This window comes from Haliotis rubra, unplaced genomic scaffold (genome assembly GCF_003918875.1).
Source record: "Haliotis rubra isolate DU_JTF1 unplaced genomic scaffold, ASM391887v1 Scf420, whole genome shotgun sequence".
Lineage (NCBI taxonomy): Eukaryota > Metazoa > Mollusca > Gastropoda > Lepetellida > Haliotidae > Haliotis > Haliotis rubra.
The window spans coordinates 628,746-654,549 of NW_025767103.1; the positions used below are offsets into that span (position 1 = coordinate 628,746).

The following is a 25,804-nucleotide window of genomic DNA, read 5'->3' on the forward strand; positions in this document are numbered from 1 at the left end:
ACTACACCGCTTTGTGGAGGCATAAGGTTTAGCCTCTATAGAAACATTAACTGTTCAATAACGCGGTTCTCTATGTTCTCAATGTTGTCCCATGCAATATCGAAGCATAATAGAAGCAATAAGTTAGAGGGTCTTAGAAGCAAGTTAATATCACTTAATCATAATCCATGCTGACTTCATTAACTGCAAAAGGGACAGTGTATAGAAAGACTGATTGACGTCAACAAATGGCTCCGAAAACACTTTCACTTATCCGCGCAACCCCGAACCTTTTTATATTGGAGTTTATTGACTCGGATGAATGACAGTCAGCCTTCAGCGGAGGAGCTGGGGCGATATCATTCAGACTGGAGACAGCGTTCACTGCTCGCCCATCGGCTTTATTGACACACACTTACTTATATTTACCCTTTATAACCGTAGTCCTCACTGTTTGTTATTGTCCGGATAGGTGAGAGTCGCGTTTCATTTTATAAACATATTTTTGGATGCTGATCTTCACGTTACCATAACTACATGTATTTACATCTTTTATAGATCAAGCGAGTGATGCGTATTACCTTGGAGAAGAAGAGAAGATGAAAGCAATATATCTTTGTCTATGGGCGTTACTGATATGGGAGACCTCTGGTAAGTGTATACTACGCAATTTAGATGTCATTATATGTGTTTTTGCATTTTATGTCTTAAGTATCATTCCTCTTGGGGTAAGCTATGAAGTATGATTTGATGACAGTTGAATGTCCTTTTGGGTTCTTTTGGTTTTGTAACTGAAATGTTCAATGAGTTAGTGAGTGGGGTTTAACGCTTATTTCTGGGGCCATACTTTAATCAGGACAGGATGTGGAATGGGTTCAACGCTTATTTCTGGGGCCATACTTTAATCAGGACAGGATGTGGAATGGGTTCAACACTTATTTCTGGGGCCATACTTTAATCAGGACAGGATGTGGAATGGGTTCAACACTTATTTCTGGGGCCATACTTTAATCAGGACAGGATGTGGAATGGGTTCAACACTTATTTCTGGGGCCATACTTTAATCAGGACAGGATGTGGAATGGGTTCAACACTTATTTCTGGGGCCATACTTTAATCATGACAGGATGTGGAATGGGTTCAACGCTTATTTCTGGGGCCATACTTTAATCATGACAGGATGTGGAATGGGTTCAACACTTATTTCTGGGGCCAAACTTTAATGGACAGGATGTGGAATGGGTTCAACACTTATTTCTGGGGCCATACTTTAATCAGGACAGGATGTGGAATGGGTTCAACACTTATTTCTGGGGCCATACTTTAATCAGGACAGGATGTGGAATGGAGTTCAACGCTTATTTCTGGGGCCATACTTTAATGGACAGGATGGAATGGGTTCAACACACTTATTGGAATGGGGCATACTTTAAATCATGACAGGAGGAATGGGTTCAACGCTTATGGGGCCATACTTTTAATCAGGACAGGATGTGGAATGGGTTCAACACTAATTTCATAATACTTTAATCAGGACAGGATGTGGAATGGGTTCAACACTTATTTCTGGGGCCATACTTTAATCAGGACAGGATGTGGAATGGGTTCAACACTTATTTCTGGGGCCATACTTTAATCAGGCAGGATGTGGAATGGGTTCAACACTTATTTCTGGGGCCATACTTTAATCAGGACAGGATGTGGAATGGGTTCAACACTTATTTTACTTTAATCAGGACAGGATGTGGAATGGGTTCAACACTTATTTCTGGGCCATACTTTAATCAGGACAGGATGTGGAATGGGTTCAACACTTATTTCTGGAATGGGCCATACTTTAATCAGGACAGGATGTGGAATGGGTTCAACACTTATTTCTGGGGCCATACTTTAATCATGACAGGATGTGGAATGGGTTCAACGCTTATTTCTGGGGCCATACTTTAATCAGGACAGGATGTGGAATGGGTTCAACACTTATTTCTGGGGCCATACTTTAATCATGACAGGATGTGGAATGGGTTCAACGCTTATTTCTGGGGCCATACTTTAATCAGGACAGGATGTGGAATGGGTTCAACACTTATTTCTGGGGCCATACTTTAATCATGACAGGATGTGGAATGGGTTCAACACTTATTTCTGGGGCCATACTTTAATCAGGACAGGATGTGGAATGGGTTCAACACTTATTTCTGGGGCCATACTTTAATCAGGACAGGATGTGGAATGGGTTCAACACTTATTTCTGGGGCCATACTTTAATCATGACAGGATGTGGAATGGGTTCAACACTTATTTCTGGGGCCATACTTTAATCAGGACAGGATGTGGAATGGGTTCAACGCTATTTCTGGGGCCATACTTTAATCAGGACAGGATGTGGAATGGGTTCAACACTTATTTCTGGGGCCATACTTTAATCAGGACAGGATGTGGAATGGGTTCAACACTTATTTCTGGGGCCATACTTTAATCAGGACAGGATGTGGAATGGGTTCAACTTATTTCTTATTTCAGGACAGGATGTGGAATGGGTTCAACACATTACTTTACTTTAATCAGGACAGGATGTGGAATGGGTTCAACACTTATTTCTGGGGCCATACTTTAATCAGGACAGGATGTGGAATGGGTTCAACGCTTATTTCTGGGGCCATACTTTAATCAGGACAGGATGTGGAATGGGTTCAACGCTTATTTCTGGGGCCATACTTTAATCAGGACAGGATGTGGAATGGGTTCAACGCTTATTTCTGGGGCCATACTTTAATCATGACAGGATGTGGAATGGGTTCAACACTTATTTCTGGGGCCATACTTTAATCATGACAGGATGTGGAATGGGTTCAACACTTATTTCTGGGGCCATACTTTAATCAGGATCTTTAAGGACAGGATGTGGAATGGGTTCAACGCTTATTTCTGGGGCCATACTTTAATCAGGACAGGATGTGGAATGGGTTCAACGCTTATTTCTGGGGCCATACTTTAATCAGGACAGGATGTGGAATGGGTTCAACAGGACTTATTTCTGGGGCCATACTTTAATCAGGACAGGATGTGGAATGGGTTCAACGCTTATTTCTGGGGCCATACTTTAATCAGGACAGGATGTGGAATGGGTTCAACACTTATTTCTGGGGCCATACTTTAATCATGACAGGATGTGGAATGGGTTCAACGCTTATTTCTGAGGCCATACTTTAATCATGACAGGATGTGGAATGACGTTCCATAGAGACGCAGGATATACAATTTTATAACCGCCATTGTGTCTACAGTGGTGTGGACTGGACATGGGTGTGTTTGGGCTGAGAATATGCTATAGGTAATGTGTGTGTAACCAAGATAATCAGTAAGATTAAATCGTTCTATAATTGTTCGATCAATGTTTGAAGCTATGACCAAAGATGTATTCCTTGTTTCAGTACTTGATCGCTGGTCCCTAATCAGAATGATCCAAATAAAATCAGACAGTTTAATTACACGTGTGTTGCTCCCCAGGGTCCCCCGTGGTAACGTCGCCCCTACCTGACGGCAGCAGCACCATCAACGTCCCGGAGAACACGGCGACGGGGACAGTAATCTTCACCGTCCTACCAACTACAGCTACTTGGACGTACGCTTTGGCTCCTGCCGGGAGTCCCTTCAGCGTTAACGGCGGGGGGTCAGTGCAGGTAGCCTCTGCCCTGGACTTTGAAACAGATCCAGGACCACATATACTGACCATCACGTGAGTAGATCATCTTGGTGGATCGACACGTCACCTCTCAGTGTCTGAAGATGTACTATACGCGGGATACCTGGGTATGGGCAGGTCTTTAACAGGGGATACAACCATCGGGTGGTGCAGCCGTGTAATGTGGAGTCGCGTACTTGCATCTAATCTATCTAACGCCTAAATTGCTCCATGTGTCCCATCTTCAACACAGCATTATCTTCATGGCTACTAGTTTGTAAATGATATATCGGCAGGTCTGAATATCGTAATTCACATCTGTGAGTATTAAGAGCCGAAAGTATGAATATCGCAATACAAACCGAAAAGTACGGATGTCATAATACAAACCCGTCGCTGATATCACGGGAATTAAAGGACTCTCTGAATATATTTGTGTTTTCTTGTCAAAGTTTTCTCCACCGAGTGGCGTGGTTGTCATGGTCAGTTCGTAAGTTTTGTTTTATTTTTAGTTTATTGCTGTACCCAACAATATTTCAGCTATATACGGCGGTGTAAATAATCGAGTTTGGAAACGACTATTGTGATCATATTTATATATGAAGACATATGCAGTGGCATTTATCACTAAATACATAAATATAACCATCAGAGAGGTATGAAGAGTTTACAAAACAAATAATTAGAATCCCATTTTCCAGGGTTACCGACGCCGCCGATCCTCCCCCAACGGACGTCACACTTACAGTCATCGTCACCAACGTGTACGACGAGGCCCCCACCATTACGGGGACGTTCACCGCGACGACAGATGAGGAGGTGGCGGTGGGGACGACCCTGGCGGTGGGATACACCGTCAGCGACGTAGAAACGGCTAACGGCGATGTCCTCACCTACAGCCTGCTGGGTGAGTGAGTTAACATCCGGGCCCCGTTTCACAAAGTATGCGTGTAGTAACGTGGTGTTAAACACAAGTAAAATACGCAAGTTAAATACAGATCACTCCGTGAAATGAGAACTACATCACCTGTAATTACCAGTCCCGGATCCACTTGAACAAAGGGATCTTAGCAGTACGACGAGCCTATGTAAAAGTATAGGATTCACAAATGTCGTAACGCTAAGATAGCTTTCTTCAAGTGGATCCTAGTCATTACGTTTAATCGAACGCATATTGTGAATAGACAGTTAGTTTTTAGTCCATGTTTTTCGTGTATTGTTCAGTAAACATATTGTTTTAAGTTTCGGTGATCAAATAAAATATATCTGTGGGACAATAGTCGGTTTAGGTAAAATGAATCTAGTAAATATATATGGGTCAGCAGTCTTTGTTTATTGACGTATCTCACTTTGATTTTGATAACGAAATTTAGACAACATGGTAAGATACCGTTTTTACTTTATTGAACGATTCTAAATTTTGGGTTTGCCGGATAATAATAAAATGTTTAAGAAGACATGGCAGGTGAAAGAGCAGCCACCTCATGGTCACTCCCTCTCGTACAGGTCCCGACACAGCATATTTCCAAATTGACGCCAGCACTGGCGTCATCAGCATCAGGGACCGCATCGACCATGATGCTGCAGGGATCACCAGCCTCTCCATCACCGTGCAGGTGACTGACAGTGGGGGCAACACTGCGTCACAGGCGATCGCCATCACCGTCAACGACATCAACGACAACACGCCTGTCTGCTCACCCAGCACCATCTTTGCCAGTGCTGCAGAGAACAGCGGCACAGGTCATACGTTCTTCCAGACATCGTGCTTGATTTACCAGTGACATCATTCTTGACTGCATCGTCATATCATTCCTGATTATATCGTCATATCATCCTTGACTATATCGTCATATCATTCTTGATTATATCGTCATATCATTCTTGACTATATTGTCGTATCATTCTTGATTATATCGTCATATCATACTTGATTATATCGTCATATCATTCTTGACTATATCGTCACATGATTTTGGACTATATCGTCATATCATTTTGACTATATCGTCATCGTCATATCATTCTTGATTATATTGTCATATCATTCTTGACTATATTGTCGTCATTCTTGATTATATCGTCATATCGTCATCGTCATATCATTCTTGACTATATTGATTATATCGTCATATCATTCTTGATTATATTGTCTTGATTATATCGACTCATCATATTTCTTGATTATATCGTCATATCATTAATTTCTGATTATATCGTCATATTATTCTTGATTATATCGTCATATCATTCTTGATTATATCGTCATATCATTCTTGGTTATATCGTTATATTCCTGATTATATCGTCATATCATTCTTGATTATATCGTCTTATCATTCCTGATTATATCGTCATATCATTATTGATTATATCGTCATATCATTCTTGACTTACTCATGACATTATGCTTGATATTTCCGATTCATCATTCCGGATTTACCCTAACACCGATCTTCATTTACCCGTAACACCGATCTTCATTTACCCGTAACACCGATCTTCATTTACCCGTAACACCGATCTTCATTCTAACACCGATCTTCATTTACCCTCACACCGATCTTCATTTACCCGTAACACCGATCTTCATTTACCCGTAACACCGATCTTCATTTACCCGTAACACAGATCTTCATTTACCCGTAACACTGTGATTGACCTATGTCATCGTTCTTCATTTGTCGAGGCGGTTGGGTAGCCCAGTGGTTAAAGCGTTCGTTTGTCACGCCGAAGACCCGTGTTCGATTCCCCATATCGGTACAATATCGACGTAAAACCATACTCACTCACTATTCGTTTGTCCATTCCATCGTTCGCCATTCACGTTTTATACAGTTCTTGATTTGGCTGTTGAACAGTTTTGAGGTTGTTGTTTTTATTAAGCTGTTACATGGTTCTTCATTTCTCTGTGTCATGGTTCTGGTTCCTCGTTTAGCTCTAACACGGTTCTTCCTATATGTTCTTCCTTGATTTACCTGCTACTTACTGTCTTAAATTCTTCGTTTTCCCGTTACATCATATCCTACAATTTGTCCCTCTGCATTCTGCTTGTAGGAACCAATGTTGCTAGTGTTGCATGCACAGACATTGATAGTCCACCCAACAGTGACATCACATACTCCATCTTTAACGGTGACGACGCCAACCCCAACGAGAAGTTTGCTCTGGCCGGTACCGCTGTTCAGACGACAGCCACGGCCTTGGACTTTGAGACCAAGTCAACGTACACGTTGATCGTTCACGCAGTCGACGCACCTGCTACCGGCACCCCCAGGACGGGGACGATCACAGTCACCGTGCAGGTGTGTATGTAGCCCCTGCAAATACCATGGCAACTGCCACAAGCACCATGACTTGTACCACTTTGGATATTCCTCCAACATAACGCTAACAGGCCGAGATATCACTGGAGCGCTGCTCAATGTATTCACTACCTGTATCCGCGACCACGACAACCACAACACCTCGTGCTGTTAACACATCTACAAGGCCCCTTCTGTAACTAAGGGTATCGTATCGGTCTGAAGAGCCACAAATGGTTGTGTATCATTGCAAGACACTACAATCGTATGACACTAGCTCAGTACAACAAGCTTAGTACGACACTACATAGTACACTACCCTTCAACAGCACAACACTAGTGGTGGTGTGTGGCCTTGTGCATAGAGCCCAGGTCACAAATAGTTGAAGTTAAGCAACGCTGGTTGTGGAGAGTCCTTGGATGGGTGACCGTGTTTAGTAGCTTGACTCCTGAGAGTTTCTAGGACTTCCGTCCTGTCCCACAACGAGGCACTCTTCACACGCCCCTTTTACAGTACCAGACTACAGTTCTACACTACCCTTCTACAAAACAATCCTAGTCCATCACTCCCTTCTACAACACAGCCCCTGTTCGACACGATCCTTCTACAACAATAGTATGACACTACCTTACAACACAATCCTAGTACGACACTACCCTTCTACAACATAACAATAGTTCGACACTATCCTTCTACAACACAATAGTACGACACTCTCTTCTACAACACAATAGTACGACTCTCCCTTCTACAACACAATAGTACGACACTATCCTACTACAACACAATCCTAGTTCGACACAACCCTTCTACAACATAACCTTAGTACAACACAACCAAGTACCAGTGTACCCTAAGAACCACTCAACTCTAGTACGACACTACCTGTACACAGTGGTCACAAGCTCAGGTCACTTATACATACGTACGTGTATCACTGTGTCAATATCAGCTCGACTTCACCTCAAACACAAACTGAATACCAGGATAAACGTAGGCGGGTTTCAGAAAGGTATTGCCACCCCTATACTCCAGCATATGTAACCTAACTTGCAGGAATTGTGCCATCGCATGAATTGCATTGATTCATTATCTTACATTTTTACATATGTTAAGTACTTCATGCCGTCATAGATGTAACAAAATTACAGGCAAATGTAAATTTGTTCGTTTTACATATATATTGGATCTCCTGATTTACCACATATGCATGTATCATGTTTTGTTTTGTTTTTCTACGACATTAATGAACATATGATATCAATATGACTGATAGGTAATAACGTTTCTAAGCCAAAAAACTAAATTATGCTCTGTACAGGTGCCTTCTGTGAATGAAGCCGACCCGGTCTGGGGGACTAGTGTGCCGGCTGGTCCCACTTTCCCCGTGCCAGAGTCGTATCCCCTTGGTACTTCCATCGTTACCATAGCAGCAACTGACGCTGACCTCGGAGCTGACGGAGCCATAACGTACCAACTCGTTTCAACTACAACGAGTAAGTCGTCTCTGCCGGTTATTTAACCAGTTGATAGAATTTAAGTTAGGGCCTCTGGTCAGGATATACAATGGATGCATGTAGGTTTTCAAATACAGTTAATTATGATGACATTATACAGCTGATGCTCAATCTAAACTATTCGACGTTGATGTCACTGTGCAGATGGAGGAGCAGCTGTAACCGGCATTTTTACATTAAATGCGGCAACGGGCGAGATGAAGACAGCGTCGACACTTGACAGAGAGAGCGTCACATCCTACACTGTGGTTGTCAGGGCAACAGATGGTGGGACACCAGCAAGATCAGTTGACGACACGCTCACCATCACTATCACGGACGTCAACGACAACGTCCCTGTCTTCACCGCAGCCAGCGTCCTCACAGGATCAATACCTGAAAGTTCCCTAGCAGGGACTTCTATCTTAACGCTTGTTGCCGCAGACGCCGACGCAACGTCAACGTTAACATTTTCAGTCACCAGCGGCGACGTTGTACCTCCAAAGTTTGAGTTCAGCGGAACGACGCCAGGACAGTTACAGCTTGCCAGTCTTATCGACCTGGACCAACCGACAAACGACGCCGGTTACTACACTCTGACCGTCATCGTGACAGATGGAGGGGTGCCCGAGTTGACGGGGACGACGTACGTCACTGTTACCGTCACTGCCGTCAACCAGCACACGCCCGTTATGAACACGCCGTCTCCTGCTTCCACCGTCACGGTAAGTCACGCAAGTTACATGTTGATTACCAAGTTGAAACCTAAAGGCACTATACCACACCACACTTCTCTAAAAATAAATAATGCATTTCTCTCAATAATAGTGACTATCAGTCCTCCGGGAAGGTACCATATAGTCTATTCCAAACAAAATTACGTATTTAGATTACAATATCAAATTAAAAAGTTCGAATGAATTAATGCAACTTTGCATTAAATCGACCCTCGCACCCTCTACCGGCCGATCATTATTTAAAGAAAAAACCCATAGAGTTATGTCCCTTGGAACGCTCTTTAAGAATATCCTACTTACAACTTGTGATTGAAACCAGTTCGGCAAATACCGACAGATTTCGATGTACGGAGCCTTGTTTACAATCCATATATATGTGAAGTGTTGTTCGGAAGTTGTTTGGAAGCTGTTCACCTCGAAGTTTCAATTAACGATTTCAGGCAAGTCGTAAGGGATAATAAGTCTTGTATTGCATGAATAGGAAGCTAACGTGAGTGCACATGTCCCAATATATATAGTATAGGCCAAAATATTGTCGAAAATGTGTGACATTGTGCCTTTAAAAGTCAAGTCTTAAGAGAAGTATGCCTGAACCAAACAAACAACAAAAAAGTACTGTAATTAACAAATGTATTCGAAAATTACTAAGTTCACAGATCAATACACATTACGAGTCAGAGGTAACATAATACAGTAGCGGTGGTTATAGCCACAGGGGTTCGAATCACTGTTTGGACAATAATTTTTAAATATACAAATCTACCTTTTTGCAACCGTATATTGTTTTTATGTGTTATGAGTAACTTATGTTTCAAATTTGAAAGTAATCGGTGAAGAAATGGATTTTTTAGAAAATTCTCCCGCTACACTCATTAAATAAAAACATTCGAAATTCGAACCCTTGTGGTTATAGCAATAAGGACAATGATGGCAATATTCACCTCTCAGTAACGTAACCCAGCTTACAACTTGGTCTGGCTGGGTATACCGATCATCACACACAATGATGGCCTTCTTGTGGCTTGAAATGTTATGTGAGATGATATGTGTTCCCCTTTAATAGGGGCGGTGTAGCCTAGTGGTTAATGGCCAAAGAAAAGTCTCGAATCCCCACATGGGCACAATTAATTCCCCACAGTAATCTCGAAATTGCTAAAAAGTTGATTCTGGAATACCAAAGAAAAGCAAGAATTAATTCCTGATAATTCTAAGTTGTCTGGAATAAGCTTTCCTGATAATTCTACGTTGAGATGCTTACAAGGTTGTAGCACAAGTCTAAATATAGCACAGCCCTGCCACCTCCCTGTCACTATAGGTATCCCTGGAAGACTTCAGGATAGGTATACTACCCACACGAAGTAATAGAACTAACTTGAATATAGCTTGAATATTGCACATTTACAATACTGTGGCGTTGCAACTGGACGCAACATCGAATCACAAGAATATTTCACATCATGCAGAAACATCACGTAATGCACGTGCTCACATAAACCAATATGTTTCGGCCTGTGGTGGACTGCAACTGAGTTAAGCACATGCAGGAAGACTTAACGAAGCGACAACCAGACATGATCGATCGTCTTGTTTCATGACTTGCACTCCACCCTACTGATTCGCTCCTGTTATTATTAACCAGTGGGGCGGTAAGGCAGGGTTTGTCAAACCTGTGCACTTTGGGTTAAAAGCACGGCACTTGGCACACTTATCCATCGAATGATTCCAAACAGGTCTGGATGTGGATCCAGCAGTGCCGCATAATCCAAGATGGCTGCCAATTTGGCTGAAATCTCTAATGATGTTAGTCTGTGCTCAATGCAATTTTCAGCAATCCATGATTGTCGTGATAGGCGACTAACAGGATCGGAAGGTGAGACTCGCTGACTTGTTGGCATATGTCATCGTAACCCAGTGGATCATGATGTCAGTCACTGAATTGTCTCAAGACTCAAATGTTTACAGACCGCTGTTTTATAGCTGGAATATTGCTGGAATACTGCTGAGTGCGGCCTAAACAACAAACAAACAAACATTGCCGTCACATATGTACACAAGAAAACTCTTTACTTGAAATCTGATATTTCTTTATCAGCACGAAATCTGATATTTCTTTTTCAGCAACCCGAAAGTGTTGGTGTTGGAACGTCTATTGCAACAGTAACGGCGACGGACAACGACGTCGGCAGTGATGGAACGCTGACATACGCCATATCAAGTAAACCAATGTTGCTTCCTTACATCGTGCTAGACTATCAGTTAATATCAGTCAGATTTATAGAGCTACGACGGTAAATAAGGATTACCTGCCAGGGTCCACTTGCTAAAAACAATCTTAGCACTACGACGGTCATAACTCCCATACCAAGGCTAACCATCATCACAGCACTAAGATCGTTTTGTGCAAGTGGGCCCAGGTGAATGAATGTTCTTTGAGTGTCCTACTGACCTAATTGTAATAACCCTTCCAAGTCCCTCATGCCAAGAAAAGGAACGCCTTGTCCATTACTGCCGTGTTTCTTCCCCAGATGGCAATACCGGTTCAGCCTTTTTCATTGATCCTACACTGGGCGAGATTCGAACCCAGGCTACCTTGGACTTTGATGCGGGGACACAACAGTACCTTCTAGAGGTTACAGCAACAGACGGTGGTGCGACGCCACTGGTCGGGACGACGACCGTCACTGTTGACATCACCAACGTCAACGACAATACTCCAGCGTGTCCCTCTAACTTCATCACACAGTCGATGGCAGAGGCCGGTGCAGCGAACACTGCGGTAACGTTCCACACAGACCACGTATATTAATCAGGATTACAATGATATACATTATTACATCATATGCAGATAAATGGATGTAAACAAATTTCATCTCATGCTTCATCAAGTAACATGGAGCGACTCGGTATAATGTTAACATTCTAGGGAGGACATCAATCGGTTGGACTGAAAATGGGTCTATGTTTGAAATGTACGTCATTGATGGCTACATCATTTGAAACTGGCGATAATGGTTATTTAACTTGAAAATTTTAAACTTTATATTTTACACAGTTTGACAAACTGTTGATCAAGTACTGACACTTTTAATATTGGAAATGTGGAATTTTGTATTCCTGATATTGATATGTTCTATTGTTAACCATGTTATGACAATATGTCGAAAAAGCGTCATGACAAAATACCTGAATATTCTTGAATATTTTGGCACGTCATCATACATTTATTAGCTCGATGTGTGATATCTTTTGTATTCGTAGTTTGTTGTTTCAAACATGTCCCACATGCAAACAATTGTCTGAATATATCAGACGCGTGTTGTAGGTGACGACCATAGCGTGTACCGACGCGGACACCCCCGACACCCTCACCTACTCCATCACTGGCGGTAACACACCTGTCTTCTTCGCCATTGACGCTACAACAGGGGCAATAACCACAACAGCACGTAAGAAATACCAGTTGTGTACAATATTCACTGAGTAATAGGTTTTTGGTGAGGTAGTGTAGTGGTTTGCTCATCACGCCGAAGACCCGGGTTCGATTCCCCACATGGGTACAATGTGTGAAGCCCATTTCTGGTGTCCCCTACCGTGATATTGTTGTAATAATGTCAGAACTGAACTCACTCACTCACTCACAGACGTATAGTTATTGTGACAGTTCAGTTCATTTGTAAATCATCAAACTATTACGATTTTGGTTTATAAAATATTGGATAGAATAACGAAGCATTGATAACGCTAAAGTTAATCATCTCTTAATCATCTCAATCCTAGTTTTCATTTTTTTAAAGAGCAGTCAATATACACGTTTCAAGTCACAGATGAGTGTTCTGTTTATTTTATAGCTTTCAACTACGAGATCACGACTGAGTTTACACTGACTGTAAACGTGGCCGACAACGGCGTCCCTTCCAGGTCTGTCGATGTTACAGTCAAAGTGTTGGTCACTCCAGTGAATGAGTTCGACCCTGTATTTTCCCCGGCTTCCTATACATCTACTGTTATTGAAAACTCAGCCATAGGTGCCAACGTCGTGCAGGTGACGGCGACAGACGACGACGTTGGTGCTTTAGACGGCACAGTACGATACAGCATCACCAACGGGGATGCACAAGGCAGGTTCACTATAGACGAGAATACTGGTCAGATAACCGTCGCCAAACAGCTGAACAGGGAACTGGTGGACACTTATACCCTTACTGTCACCGCTGCTGATGATGTTGCTGGGTCTGCGACGTCAAGGGCGGTGACGACGTCCGTGACTGTGACAGTTGGAGATGCCAATGACAACAACCCTATATTCAACCCTAGTTTCTATACGTCAAGTCCCATTGAAACGTCGGCTGCGTTGTCGACCATCTTGACGGTAACGGCCACGGACGACGACCTCGCCGGTGACCCCAATTCTGCGCTGACCTTCTCGGTGATCGCTGGAGATCCCACAGGTGTGTTTGACTTTTCTGGGGCAGATTTGATAATAGCAACAGGGATGAACCTCGACTACGCCACCACTCCAGCCTTCGACCTCACCATTCAAGTATCAGACGCTGGCGCCGGGCCCCTGACGGACACTGCTCGAGTGGTCATTAATGTCCAGCCAGCCAATCAGAACTCTCCGGTGTTTACCAATCCAAACCAAATTATCACAGTTAACGAGTCTATTGCTATAGGAACTACAATTCTAACAGCAACAGCGAGCGACACCGATTCTGGCGTATTCGGAACTGTGAATTACACCATCATCAGCGGTAACGTCCCCGTTGGCAGCTTCGTGATTGACAGCACGACGGGTGACATCTTGGTATGGTCGCAGCTAGATTACGACATCCCCCCAACCTTCTTCAATCTAACCCTGGAAGCAACAGACGGAGGTGGGATGACAAACACCACGTGGCTCTACATCAACCTCATCGACGTCAACGACAACTACCCACAGTTTGCCCAAAACGTTTATAACATCGCCGTAGATGAGAATCTTGCAACTACAACGTCAGTTGCTCAGGTCGTTGCTACAGATGCTGATACGGGCACAAACGGTCAAGTGGACTATTCCATCACGTCCGGTGACGGGCAAACGACATTTGCTATTGACCCGGCAACTGGCGACATCACCACGACAGCGGCTTTAGACTATGAAACCAAAACAACCTATAACCTGGTCATTCAGGCCATTGACAGAGGAACCCCGACGGCTAACAGTGCCACGACTCTGGTGGTCATAACGCTCAACGATCTGAACGATAACACGCCTATCTTCACACCGTCCAATTTCACCGTTGACCTTGATGAAAACGTTGCCATAGGAACGTCAGTGGCTACCATGGCAGCATCAGACGCTGACTCTATCGCCAATAGTAACGGTATTTTTACTTACAGTCTCAACAGCACCTTTTTCGCAATAAACTCAACAACAGGGGAAATAACCACGCTGGTTGCCATTGACAGAGAAGCTGTCGCTAAGTAAGTACATTTTCAAATTCCAATGAGTTGTGTTTTACAAAAAAAAGTAACATAATTTATGTTATATTTGGGATTACACTTTCTTAGTAAAGTACAGATAGTAGTACATTTGTTGGGTTGAGTCCCATCCGGGATTCGAACCCACACCCTCAGAGTCAGGCACCTAATCGCCAGCACACAAAGTCAGATGCCTGGACCGCTCAGCCACCGCGGCTTCCAAAGAAGCCTGTACTTTACAAAGAAAGTGTAATCCCAAATATAACGTTATGTTTCATTTGACCACTTTCTAAATGGCATTGTGTATTTTTAAAAAAAAGTAATTTCCTCACTGAGCGTGCGGTTAGAGTTCTAAAAGATTGTTGCGGAAAACATTTTCTTCGCATCCTTTCAGAGAAAGAAAATTGTATGTTTGTAAGCGCTCAGTTGTCAGATCTGTCAAAGAATCCTTTGGCAGAATTGCATGTCATAACAATTGTGTTGGAGTTGATCCTGTTTAATGCCGTTGCGTTGCATTTCAGCCACGTTCTGACAGTGACCGCTACAGACCAGAACGGTGTAGGACCCAACACCGGCAATGGTACACTGAACATCAACGTTGTGGACCTGAACGACAACGCGCCTGCGATCACTGGCACCTATACTACGACTCTACCTGAGAACACTGCAGTTGGAACTATTATCTACACCATAACAGCAACAGATGCCGACGTCGGTCGTAACGGAGAGATCTCTTTCGCTATCACCGCCGGTGACCCTACCAACGACTTCACTATCGAGTCAAAGTCTGGAATCTTGCAGCTCAGTAAAGCCTTGAACAGGGAGGTAACTCCAAGCTACACATTGACTGTCACAGTTACAGACAACGGAATCAGCCCTCTGAACAACGCCGTCACAGTATCTTTAACAATATCCGACGTCAACGACAACGATCCCGTGTTCCAGAATCTTCCTTACGCTTTCAGCATTGCAGAAAACGTCCCGGCCGGCTCTACCGTAAACTATGTGACCGCCATTGATATTGATACCGGCACGAATGGAGCTGTGGGATATGAATTCGTCATCTTCTGGCAAGGAAACAACACTCATTTCAGCGTAAATGGCGCATCAGGGGAGATAACTACGAACGGCGGCCTTGACCGAGAAACACGGGACACATACATCATATGGTTAAGGGCATCTGATAATGGCGTTCCTATCAGATCATCAAGTACGAATGTCACGATAACTATCACGGACCTGAATGACAATGATCCCGTCTTTGATGCTGCGTCGTACACAGGTTCAGTGAGCGAGAATGCTACCGTCGGTACAAGCATACTTAAAATGGCTACTACTGACAGCGACATCGGTGTCAACGCCGCTGTGACGTTGTCAATAGATACGACGACTACAGCAGGTGCGAGAGCTGCACTTTTCTTTGACATCACCACAGCTACAGGAGATCTTTCTATCAAAGCAGTTGTTGACAGAGAAACTGATCCCAGTTTTATCTTCAGCGTCCTCGCCGTCGATGGAGGTGCTACGCCACGAACGTCCACGACCACGGTAACAATAACTGTGACTGACATCAACGACAACAACCCTGTAATGTCGCAAAGCTTCTACAACACAGAGATTGCTTACAGTGGAATCTGTGACAGCTCCATCACCACCGTTAGCGCCACCGATGCAGACAGCGGAGTGAATGGACAAGTTATTTATTACCTGATACAAAGCACATACAATTATCTCTTCCAAATTGACTCAAACTCAGGTACGTATACCTACTTGTTCAGACTCATAGACCAAGCTGACTGATGGTTTTACCCCAGCCATCATGAGTTCGAATCCGAGATGAGATAACATCAGCATAACGTCAAGTTTACAAAATGTCGCTTTACACTGAAATACTGTCCAAAGTATTGCTAATCCAAACTAATTCCATATATCTGTGGTTGCTGTTTAAAACTGACGTACTGGGTAAGATTTTTACTCCGTCTCATATTACCAGTATTCCAATTATATCCCGGGGTTGGGAAATGTGTACGATTAAGGCAGGTCCCATTATCTCCTGTAGAGAATCGAACCTGGGTCATACGCTATATCAGCTAACGCATTAACAGGCAGACTATATCGCTGCTCCAGCATACAGAGTAAAGAGTTTCAACATTTCAGGTGCCTTTTCACTACAATCCCAAGCCGCGAACAACTTCCGGTACGTCATAGAAGCCTCTGCACGAGACGCGGGAACACCTGTACTTACTGCCGCAACACCTGCCACCATACGCATCGACACCTTCGACCCCAACGCCGTCGTCGTCACCTTCAGACTAAGTATCAACCAGGCCACATTCCTGGCTCAACAAGCTACCTTCATTGCGGAACTACAAGCCCTCATCAGGGTTACATACCCCTCCGCCATTTTCAGAGTTTGGTGTGTCGAGGTCAGAAGCGGAACTTCCGGTATCCCGTCAACTGGCAGGAGAAAACTGCTTCAAACAACAAGGTATGCGACACTTCATTATCAGAGATCAGGGCGTAGCGTGGTCTTCATGTTTCAGACAAGGTATGCGACACTTCATTATCAGAGATCAGGGCGTAGCGTGGTCTTCATGTTTCAGACAACAAGGTATGCGACACTTCATTATCAGAGATCAGGGCGTAGCGTGGTCTTCATGTTTCAGACGAGGTATGCGACACTTCATTATCAGAGATCAGGGCGTAGCGTGGTCTTCATGTTTCAGACAACAAGGTATACGACACTTCATTATCAGAGATCAGGGCGTAGCGTGGTCTTCATGTTTCAGACGACAAGGTATACGACACTCCATTATCAGAGATCAGGGCGTAGTGTGATCTAGATGTTTCAGACAACAAGGTATACGACACTTCATTATCAGAGATCAGGGCGTAGCGTGGTCTAGATGTTTCAGACAACAAGGTATACGACACTTCATTATCAGAGATCAGGGCGTAGCGTGGTCTTCATGTTTCAGACAACAAGGTATGCGACACTTCATTATCAGAGATCAGGGCGTAGCGTGGTCTTCATGTTTCAGACAACAAGGTATACGACACTTCATTATCAGAGATCAGGGCGTAGCGTGATGTAGATGTTTGAGACGACAAGGTATACGACACTTCATTATCAGAGATCAGGGCAAGGTAGCGATGGTCTAGATGTTTCAGACAACAAGGTATACGACACTTCATTATCAGAGATCAGGGCGTAGCGTGGTCTTCATGTTTCAGACAACAAGGTATACGACACTTCATTATCAGAGATCAGGGCGTAGCGTGATGTAGATGTTTGAGACATTATCAGAGATCAAGGTATACGACACTTCATTATCAGAGATCAGGGCGTAGCGTGATCTAGATGTTTCAGACAACAAGGTATACGACACTTCATTATCAGAGATCAGGGCCTAGCGTGGTCTTCATGTTTCAGACAACAAGGTATACGACACTTCATTATCAGAGATCAGGGCGTAGCGTGGTCTTCATGTTTCAGACAACAAGGTATACGACACTTCATTATCAGAGATCAGGGCGTAGCGTGGTCTAGATGTTTCAGACAACAAGGTATACGACACTTCATTATCAGAGATCAGGGCGTAGCGTGGTCTTCATGTTTCAGACAACAAGGTATACGACACTTCATTATCAGAGATCAGGGCGTAGCGTGGTCTAGATGTTTCAGACAACAAGGTATACGACACTTCATTATCAGAGATCAGGGCCTAGCGTGGTCTTCATGTTTCAGACAACAAGGTATACGACACTTCATTATCAGAGATCAGGGCGTAGCGTGGTCTTCATGTTTCAGACAACAAGGTATACGACACTTCATTATCAGAGATCAGGGCGTAGCGTGGTCTAGATGTTTCAGACAACAAGGTATACGACACTTCATTATCAGTGATCAGGGCGTAGCGTGGTCTAGATGTTTCAGACAACAAGGTATGCGACACTTCATTATCAGAGATCAGGGCGTAGCGTGGTCTAGATGTTTCAGACAACAAGGTATGCGACACTTCATTATCAGAGATCAGGGTGTAGCGTGGTCTAGATGTTTCAGACAACAAGGTATGCGACGCTTCATTATCAGAGATCAGGGCGTAGCGTGGTCTAGATGTTTCAGACAACAAGGTATGCGACACTTCATTATCAGAGATCAGGCCGTAGCGTGATCTACATGTTTGAGACGACAATACTCGCTCACAGAGTTGGGTTTCAATTGACCGTATAACGTCATCGTTCTAGATTATGTTGGAAATACCTTTCACAAGACAAGACCATGTGTATTTCCCGTGTGTAATACTGTGTAAAACTGACTTTTCTTTTCCGTGGAATCCCAGTAATCCCTGAAAGCATAATTGATATGTATGTTTAGTGATATCCAGACTGAAACGGTTTCAAAATAATTAAATAACCACACTAGATGAATTATCAAAAACTATTATTTGAAAACGCGATTTGCGGTTTACAGACATTAATACAATAGACGCAGAAATAAGTGCGATGCAGCAGAATTGTTGCAAGTCACGAATATTAAGACTTTAGTCGGTGGTCGAATGGCTTGACAGAAGACTAGTTTTGGCAACTGGCACATTTAGTGTTTTCAAATACTACGCGCGTCATGTTGTAAAAGACCCCGGACAGGCTTCCTAACCCTCTTACATGGGTACAGCCATCTTTCTGAAAACAAGTACCGTCGTGGCTTAGACAGGTTTAGTTCTGTGATTTTTAAACATTTTAACGCTGTCCTGTTGACCTACTGTTTTTGTATTGAATGAATATCTCATATTTCAGAAATGGACGTGATTATTTAAGGTTGTAATCCGTAACATGAAGCAGAGGTTATTCTAATGTCTGTTCTATTTTCCCATCATTAAGTGTATATGTATATGTGTATCCAAATGAATATTAATAGTTCTGACGTCTCCTTAATGTTATCTAAACGATTCTTTTTGGCGATATGATACCTTATGATTCATATTAAGTCAAGTGGATGTTTTGGGCGCAAATAGGCCTCTCATTGGTCCACCTCGCCTTAAAACTATAACAACTCCACGTTGTCGCCGATGGTAATTGTCCGTATACTGGCCCTTCAATCAGTTATTGACATCCGAAATATCTCCAAATGACATTTTCTTCTGCGCTATAACAAACGTATTTCAGCACGTTGGTAAATACAGTGAATTATCGCAATCAAACCATGACTGCCGATATTCCACGCTCGGTCTGCGCGATTCCAGCTTTTACTATTCTTTACACACGCTTTCCTTACGAACTGTAGCATTGGCACAGCTCCGTAACCTGATGGTATATTGTTATGATATATTAGACGATGAGTTTGATAGCAGCCATTGTGTTCTTTTGTGTGTTATTTGTCACGTGAATGGAGGCACAGGGGCTTGTATTGCTGAAAATAATACGTCCGGGGTCCTACATTCGTTCACTGATAGTCATCTACATGTAAATATCCCAATTGCGCAGATCGATGCTCATGCTGTTGATCTCTGGATTGTCTGGCCCAGACTCGATTATTTACAGACCGCCGCCATATATCTGGAATATTGCTGAGTGCGGCATAAAACTAAACTCACCCACTATAAAGAAGTATCAGTGAACGAGTGTAGAACCCAGGACTTATTATTTTCAGCAATACAAGCCCCTGTGAATGGAGGGACATACCAGTACCGACCCAGCTGTTTTAGAATATCAATAAAAAGTGACAAGAATGATATCAATAAAAGTGTCTTTGTGCTGTAATGTTAAATGACTGCATTACCGTACTAATACTGTCAGTGTGTGTCTATCACAGCAGCCCCATCAACGTCCACACCTTCACAGTAGCAGACAGCTCCACTGAATCCATAGGCAACATCAACCAAGACAAGACGTTGTTGACGTCGTCAGAGACGCTACAGTTCTTCTCTACAGACCCCCAGGGCTCCCCCTCGGCTGCTGTCACAGGTTAGACAGTCACCCAACCTTCCACTTACTTGAATCTTGAAACACATTAACATGGCTTGACCAAACAAGCATATATGTTTTTCTTGTCATTTATGTATCTATTGAAATGACGGTCAGTTTCACAGATATATTCAACGTATCCATCGATGTCTGATGTTTGATCAGACATTGATGCTCAGTTGAGCTCAAAGACTCCAAGAGTTTGGGTTTTCAGCAACACACCCATGTCACACACCTACGGTACTTGGGGCTATCCTTCCATATTAAGCTGACATACCCTGGTATAAGTAGGACACACTCCTTCACTCACTTACAGACTCGGCAGGGAAATAGAGTGTTACTTCAGATAGGTTCCTGTGTTTCATGTCTTGACAAGTAAGCCTGATACATGACTTCCAGGAGGGAATCTGAACGCATTCGGCATCTCCTCCGTGATTCCTTACTACCAGGTCAACACTCCCTGGGCCCAGACACCAGAAGGCATCGCAGTCCTCACATTCATCTCCTTCGTCATCCTTGCTCTCATCGTCACCAGCATCATCGTAACCATCGTGGCGTGTCGGAAGAAACAGAGGTAAGCGCAGATGACATTACTGGTCTGTGATCTTAACGGTCACATGACATCACTGTGGTTGGTCTGGGGTAGGTCTTCACGGTCACATGACATGATAGTGGTTGGTCTGGGGTAGGTCTTCACGGTCACATGGCATGACTGTGGTTGGTCTGGGGTAGGTCTTCACGGTCACATGACATGATAGTGGTTGGTCTGTGATCTTAACGGTCACATGACATGACTGGGGTTGGTCTTCACGGTCACATGGCATGACTGGGGTAGGTCTTCACGGTCACATGACATGACTGTGGTTGGTCTGGGGTAGGTCTTCACGGTCACATGACATGACTGTGGTTGGTCTTGGGTAGGTCTTCACGGTCACATGACATGACTGGGGTTGGTCTTCACGGTCACATGACATGACTGTGGTTGGTCTGGGGTAGGTCTTCACGGTCACATGACATGACTGTGGTTGGTCTGGGGTAGGTCTTCACGGTCACATGACATGACTGTGGTTGGTCTGGGGTAGGTCTTCACGGTCACATGACATGAGTGGTTGGTCTCGGGGTGGTGGTGACTGTGGTTGGTCTGGGGTAGGTCTTCACGGTCACATGGCATGACTGTGGTTGGTCTGGGGTAGGTCTTCACGGTCACATGGCATGACTGTGGTTGGTCTGGGGTAGGTCTTCACGGTCACATGACATGACTGTGGTTGGTCTGGGGTAGGTCTTCACGGTCACATGACATGACTGTGGTTGGTCTGGGGTAGGTCTTCACGGTCACATGACATGATAGTGGTTGGTCTGGGGTAGGTCTTCACGGTCACATGACATGACTGTGGTTGGTCTGGGGTAGGTCTTCACGGTCACATGACATGACTGTGGTTGGTCTGGGGTAGGTCTTCACGGTCACATGACATGACTGTGGTTGGTCTGGGGTAGGTCTTTACGGTCACATGGCATGACTGTGGTTGGTCTGGGGTAGGTCTTCACGGTCACATGACATGACTGTGGTTGGTCTGGGGTAGGTCTTCACGGTCACATGGCATGACTGTGGTTGGTCTGCTGGTGTATACGATCACATGATATCAAAGTCACTGGTCTGTGGTGTCCACATATCCGTGACATGGCAGTGTTTGGTTTGTGGTGTACACAGTCACAGCGGTTGGTATCTACACGGTCCCATATTCCAGTCGTGCTGTCCAAGAGAATTAGATTTCATTTCTCCCAATAAACTTCCTACAATTTCACATTGTGATTCACATTGCAGGCCAATAACGCCCGTCCGTGCAGCGAAGCGAGCCAAACGTCAGCCCACTGAAAAGTTCACTTATAGAGGTAAAGTCCAGTGAGCACGTTCATAACAGGTTATTTACATACTATGGCTGACATCTCACGACAGATGGCTGGTACATCTTGTTCTGTTCTCCTTCCGTGTGATATCAATTGCATCTCATCATCTGATGGAATCTGCGATCATGTTGTGACAGAATTTATGAAAAGTGGAAATAGAATCAGAACCATCAAGTGCTATTTCAAATTTGTAATACCGTTTTCGTACTTTCCATGATGGTTCTGTGCCATGCACTTACAATCTGCAGGATGACAGTATGTGAGGCCGATAATCGTTCAGTAAATGTCTCAGTCCATTTCTATCTTGTATGGAACCTTTGTTCGCCGTAACCCCGTTCATCCAGTCTTCTCCATGGGAAATAGTTCGGTTTAACAAAGTTTTCACAGGGCGAGGTTGGGTTGTATGTGTAACGGGTTGCATGGTGTCACACATATTGTATTGATGTCTTCAAAACGTCAGCGTCAATGATTAATGCAGCGTGCTGAGTTCGTTAGAATATATTACGTTAAGTGTGCATAAAGCTGATTCACGTTGGTACTCACATCACCTTGTTTACTCCAACAAATGTGAAATACGTTGAAGATAATTCTTCGGTATCTGGACAACCAAGTCTGTCGTATGTTTGGGCTCCCAAGGTGAAATCATATTTTAATATGCTTCTGTAATACAACGGGACATCTTGTGAGAAGTCTGCTTGTTTAACACTGTAGCCAATTCTGGGTATATTTTTCCAGAGGTGTGTTTTGTCTTTCAATAATCGTTTAACAGAAGTAGGAGTAGAATGGAATCGATGGAGGGATATTATAATCGATGGAGGTGGATATTGCCTTTGAAAATATTTTTATTTAACTGTCCAAAGTCGTTCATTTTATGCTATTTCGATTGTACTGCAACGAAGCACTATACTCATAATTCCACGCCGGTACAAACATAATCGACTGTTTCACCAGGCTTGTTTAGTAATTGTGGAAACTGGACGTTGACATCTTGTTTAGGAAGATGGACGTTGACATCTCGGGAAGATGAGATATGTATATGATGGACGTAATCGTTAGATATGTGTTATGTGTTAATTAAAGCACACTTTCGAAATACAGTTCGTTCTAAGACAAATTTAATACTTTCTAAGGATAATACGATCAATTCAAGGCAGAAAACAAACGACGGTGTCGGTCACCTAAATTAAGAACACTTTCAGGGCGAACTGAGCTGTTCTATTGAACGTTAAGAGAACGTTAACAGGAAAACAAATGATAACAGTTTGATGACGGTTTACGTTCGGGTTAAATATCTTCTCTAAATTATTTTAATTACTGTGATTAACGTAAACCATATTGGGCAATATGAACGTCGCATTTCTACTACCAACGTTAAGTTTAGATCAGTACATCCAGATGAAGCTGACGAGTCAAGCGACATTCCACGATTGCATTGTGGGAATGTAAACATCGCGAATGTTACCGTGTCGCTGTAAGTCGAACTGAGGCATTTTATCCATTGGAAAACATAAACGTAATGTTTCCACCACTGATGTTAGCTGAGTGAAGCAACTGCAAACCAAGAAACGGGATGAAATGGAGTAAGTTAGTGTAGGAGGCTGTACGAGGCGATGACAACTGACATGCATCTGACGTCGGTTACATTGTGACGTAATGCAAAAGTGTTCGATTACGAGGGGCATTGTGACGTAATGACGTAAAAAGTGCACATTATCGTCTGATAAAGTGCTGTCGGCGCCTTTGATCTTTCACCGAAGCATCTTAGAATTGTGCATAGCATTACAGTAAATGTTAATTTATACGTTTCTATACTTTCTCAATATTTTGTTAATGGCATCTCGCCTCACACTTTTCACACTTTTCTTGCAGCAACAGGTCGAGTGTATAGCTACAACTCGAAAACCAATGAAAGGGACTGGTTAACGACACCTGATGGCCGCTCGGTGAAGGTCACTCACCATTAATCTCGCAATATCCCACGAGGCACCAGGATATAGCATTTCATGATCTCATCTACTATAAACGTTTATGCTCAGGATCGGTGCCGATTGTTCAAGCAATTTGCGAAATATCTATATTTATTTTTTATCCGTCAAACTCTAAATAATGAAAGAAACAGGTGGTTAATATGCAATGGTGATGTGTTTCATACCGGATCATATTTGTGTTTTGGACCCTACGTTTTTTGTGTTTTCAGCATTGTAACATTTTGAAATCATCTTTGGTCAAACCCAGATTTCTTTTGCAGTTAAGATCTGTTACAAAACCTCAACTACAAAGGTTCAATAGCCAGGTCATGCATATCAACTTCTATTTAATACCTTTGTACATAAAAATGTTACGTGTGTCTATCTGAAACGACAACAGCGCCTGGCGTGCTTGAACTTATTTTCTGTGTTGATGTTATTTAGCATATACACACCTCTGCATTAATTAAGTACCACCCTATTTTGAAAATAAGATGTGATGCTACAGAAAAGTTAGGGTATAGCCATCAATTTATAGTTAAAGAAGTTTTATCCATTGACAGTTTTACAAATACCATAAACATTTTTATTCTTTATGAAAGAATATGTTGATAAAAATGTGATGGGACTGAACTTTCACCCAAAATAAATATTCCTCTCCTGTTCAAACTACACAATTATATTAAGTTTTGACTAAAAATACCAATTCTGTTATATACCAAGATGACATTTACACATCAAGTAAGCTTTAATTATGCATAATCAGGAATAACCCGAATGCCAAATATTCAGACCATTTTCCAACAGTTCAGATTGCTAATTGACAAGAACGGATGAAAGGCCACATTAATAAGATTTCGGAATAAATCTTTTATGATTTTGTGTTTATTTTATTGAATAAACACTTCTCCTTGCCGGATACTGATAATTACAACTAAAATCTGTTTGTTTTGTTTGTAAAGCAACTTTTACTGCATTTTAGAAAATGTTGGTTTTTAGTTTGACTGTAACTTTTCCGAAATCCTAGTTTAAAAACTTTCATCCATTCACAATTAATAACGAATTTATAGGCCACATAACAATCAATTATTACTTTCACTTTTGAAAATAAGGGAACTTGTTTTCGGTCAGAAAAACACCTGTTTTAAATACAGGCAATTATCCTAATTAAAGTACATGGTAATTTCAATTATGTTTTCTTTTTTGAAATGTTAAATGCTTGCTCTATCAAATTATAAAGGTTATGTTTTGGAATGAGTTTAGAATTACATTTCAGACAAAATTAATTGGTAAAAATACAGTGTGGTG

General features: G+C 42.9%; 1 protein-coding gene across 1 annotated transcript; it reads left to right on the forward strand.

The window, feature by feature from the left end:
- The first annotated feature begins 8,533 nt into the window (after nucleotides 1-8,533).
- LOC124288587 (protocadherin Fat 4-like) lies at nucleotides 8,534-22,528 on the forward strand. Its single transcript, XM_046725138.1, has 11 exons — nucleotides 8,534-8,543; nucleotides 8,629-9,188; nucleotides 11,319-11,415; nucleotides 11,726-11,976; nucleotides 12,523-12,646; nucleotides 13,049-14,663; nucleotides 15,182-16,416; nucleotides 16,818-17,148; nucleotides 20,473-20,624; nucleotides 21,024-21,198; nucleotides 22,447-22,528. The coding sequence occupies exons 1-11, from the start codon at nucleotides 8,534-8,536 to the stop codon at nucleotides 22,526-22,528; spliced, it is 4,632 nt and encodes a 1,543-aa protein (XP_046581094.1).
- Nucleotides 22,529-25,804: the final 3,276 nt, after the last annotated feature.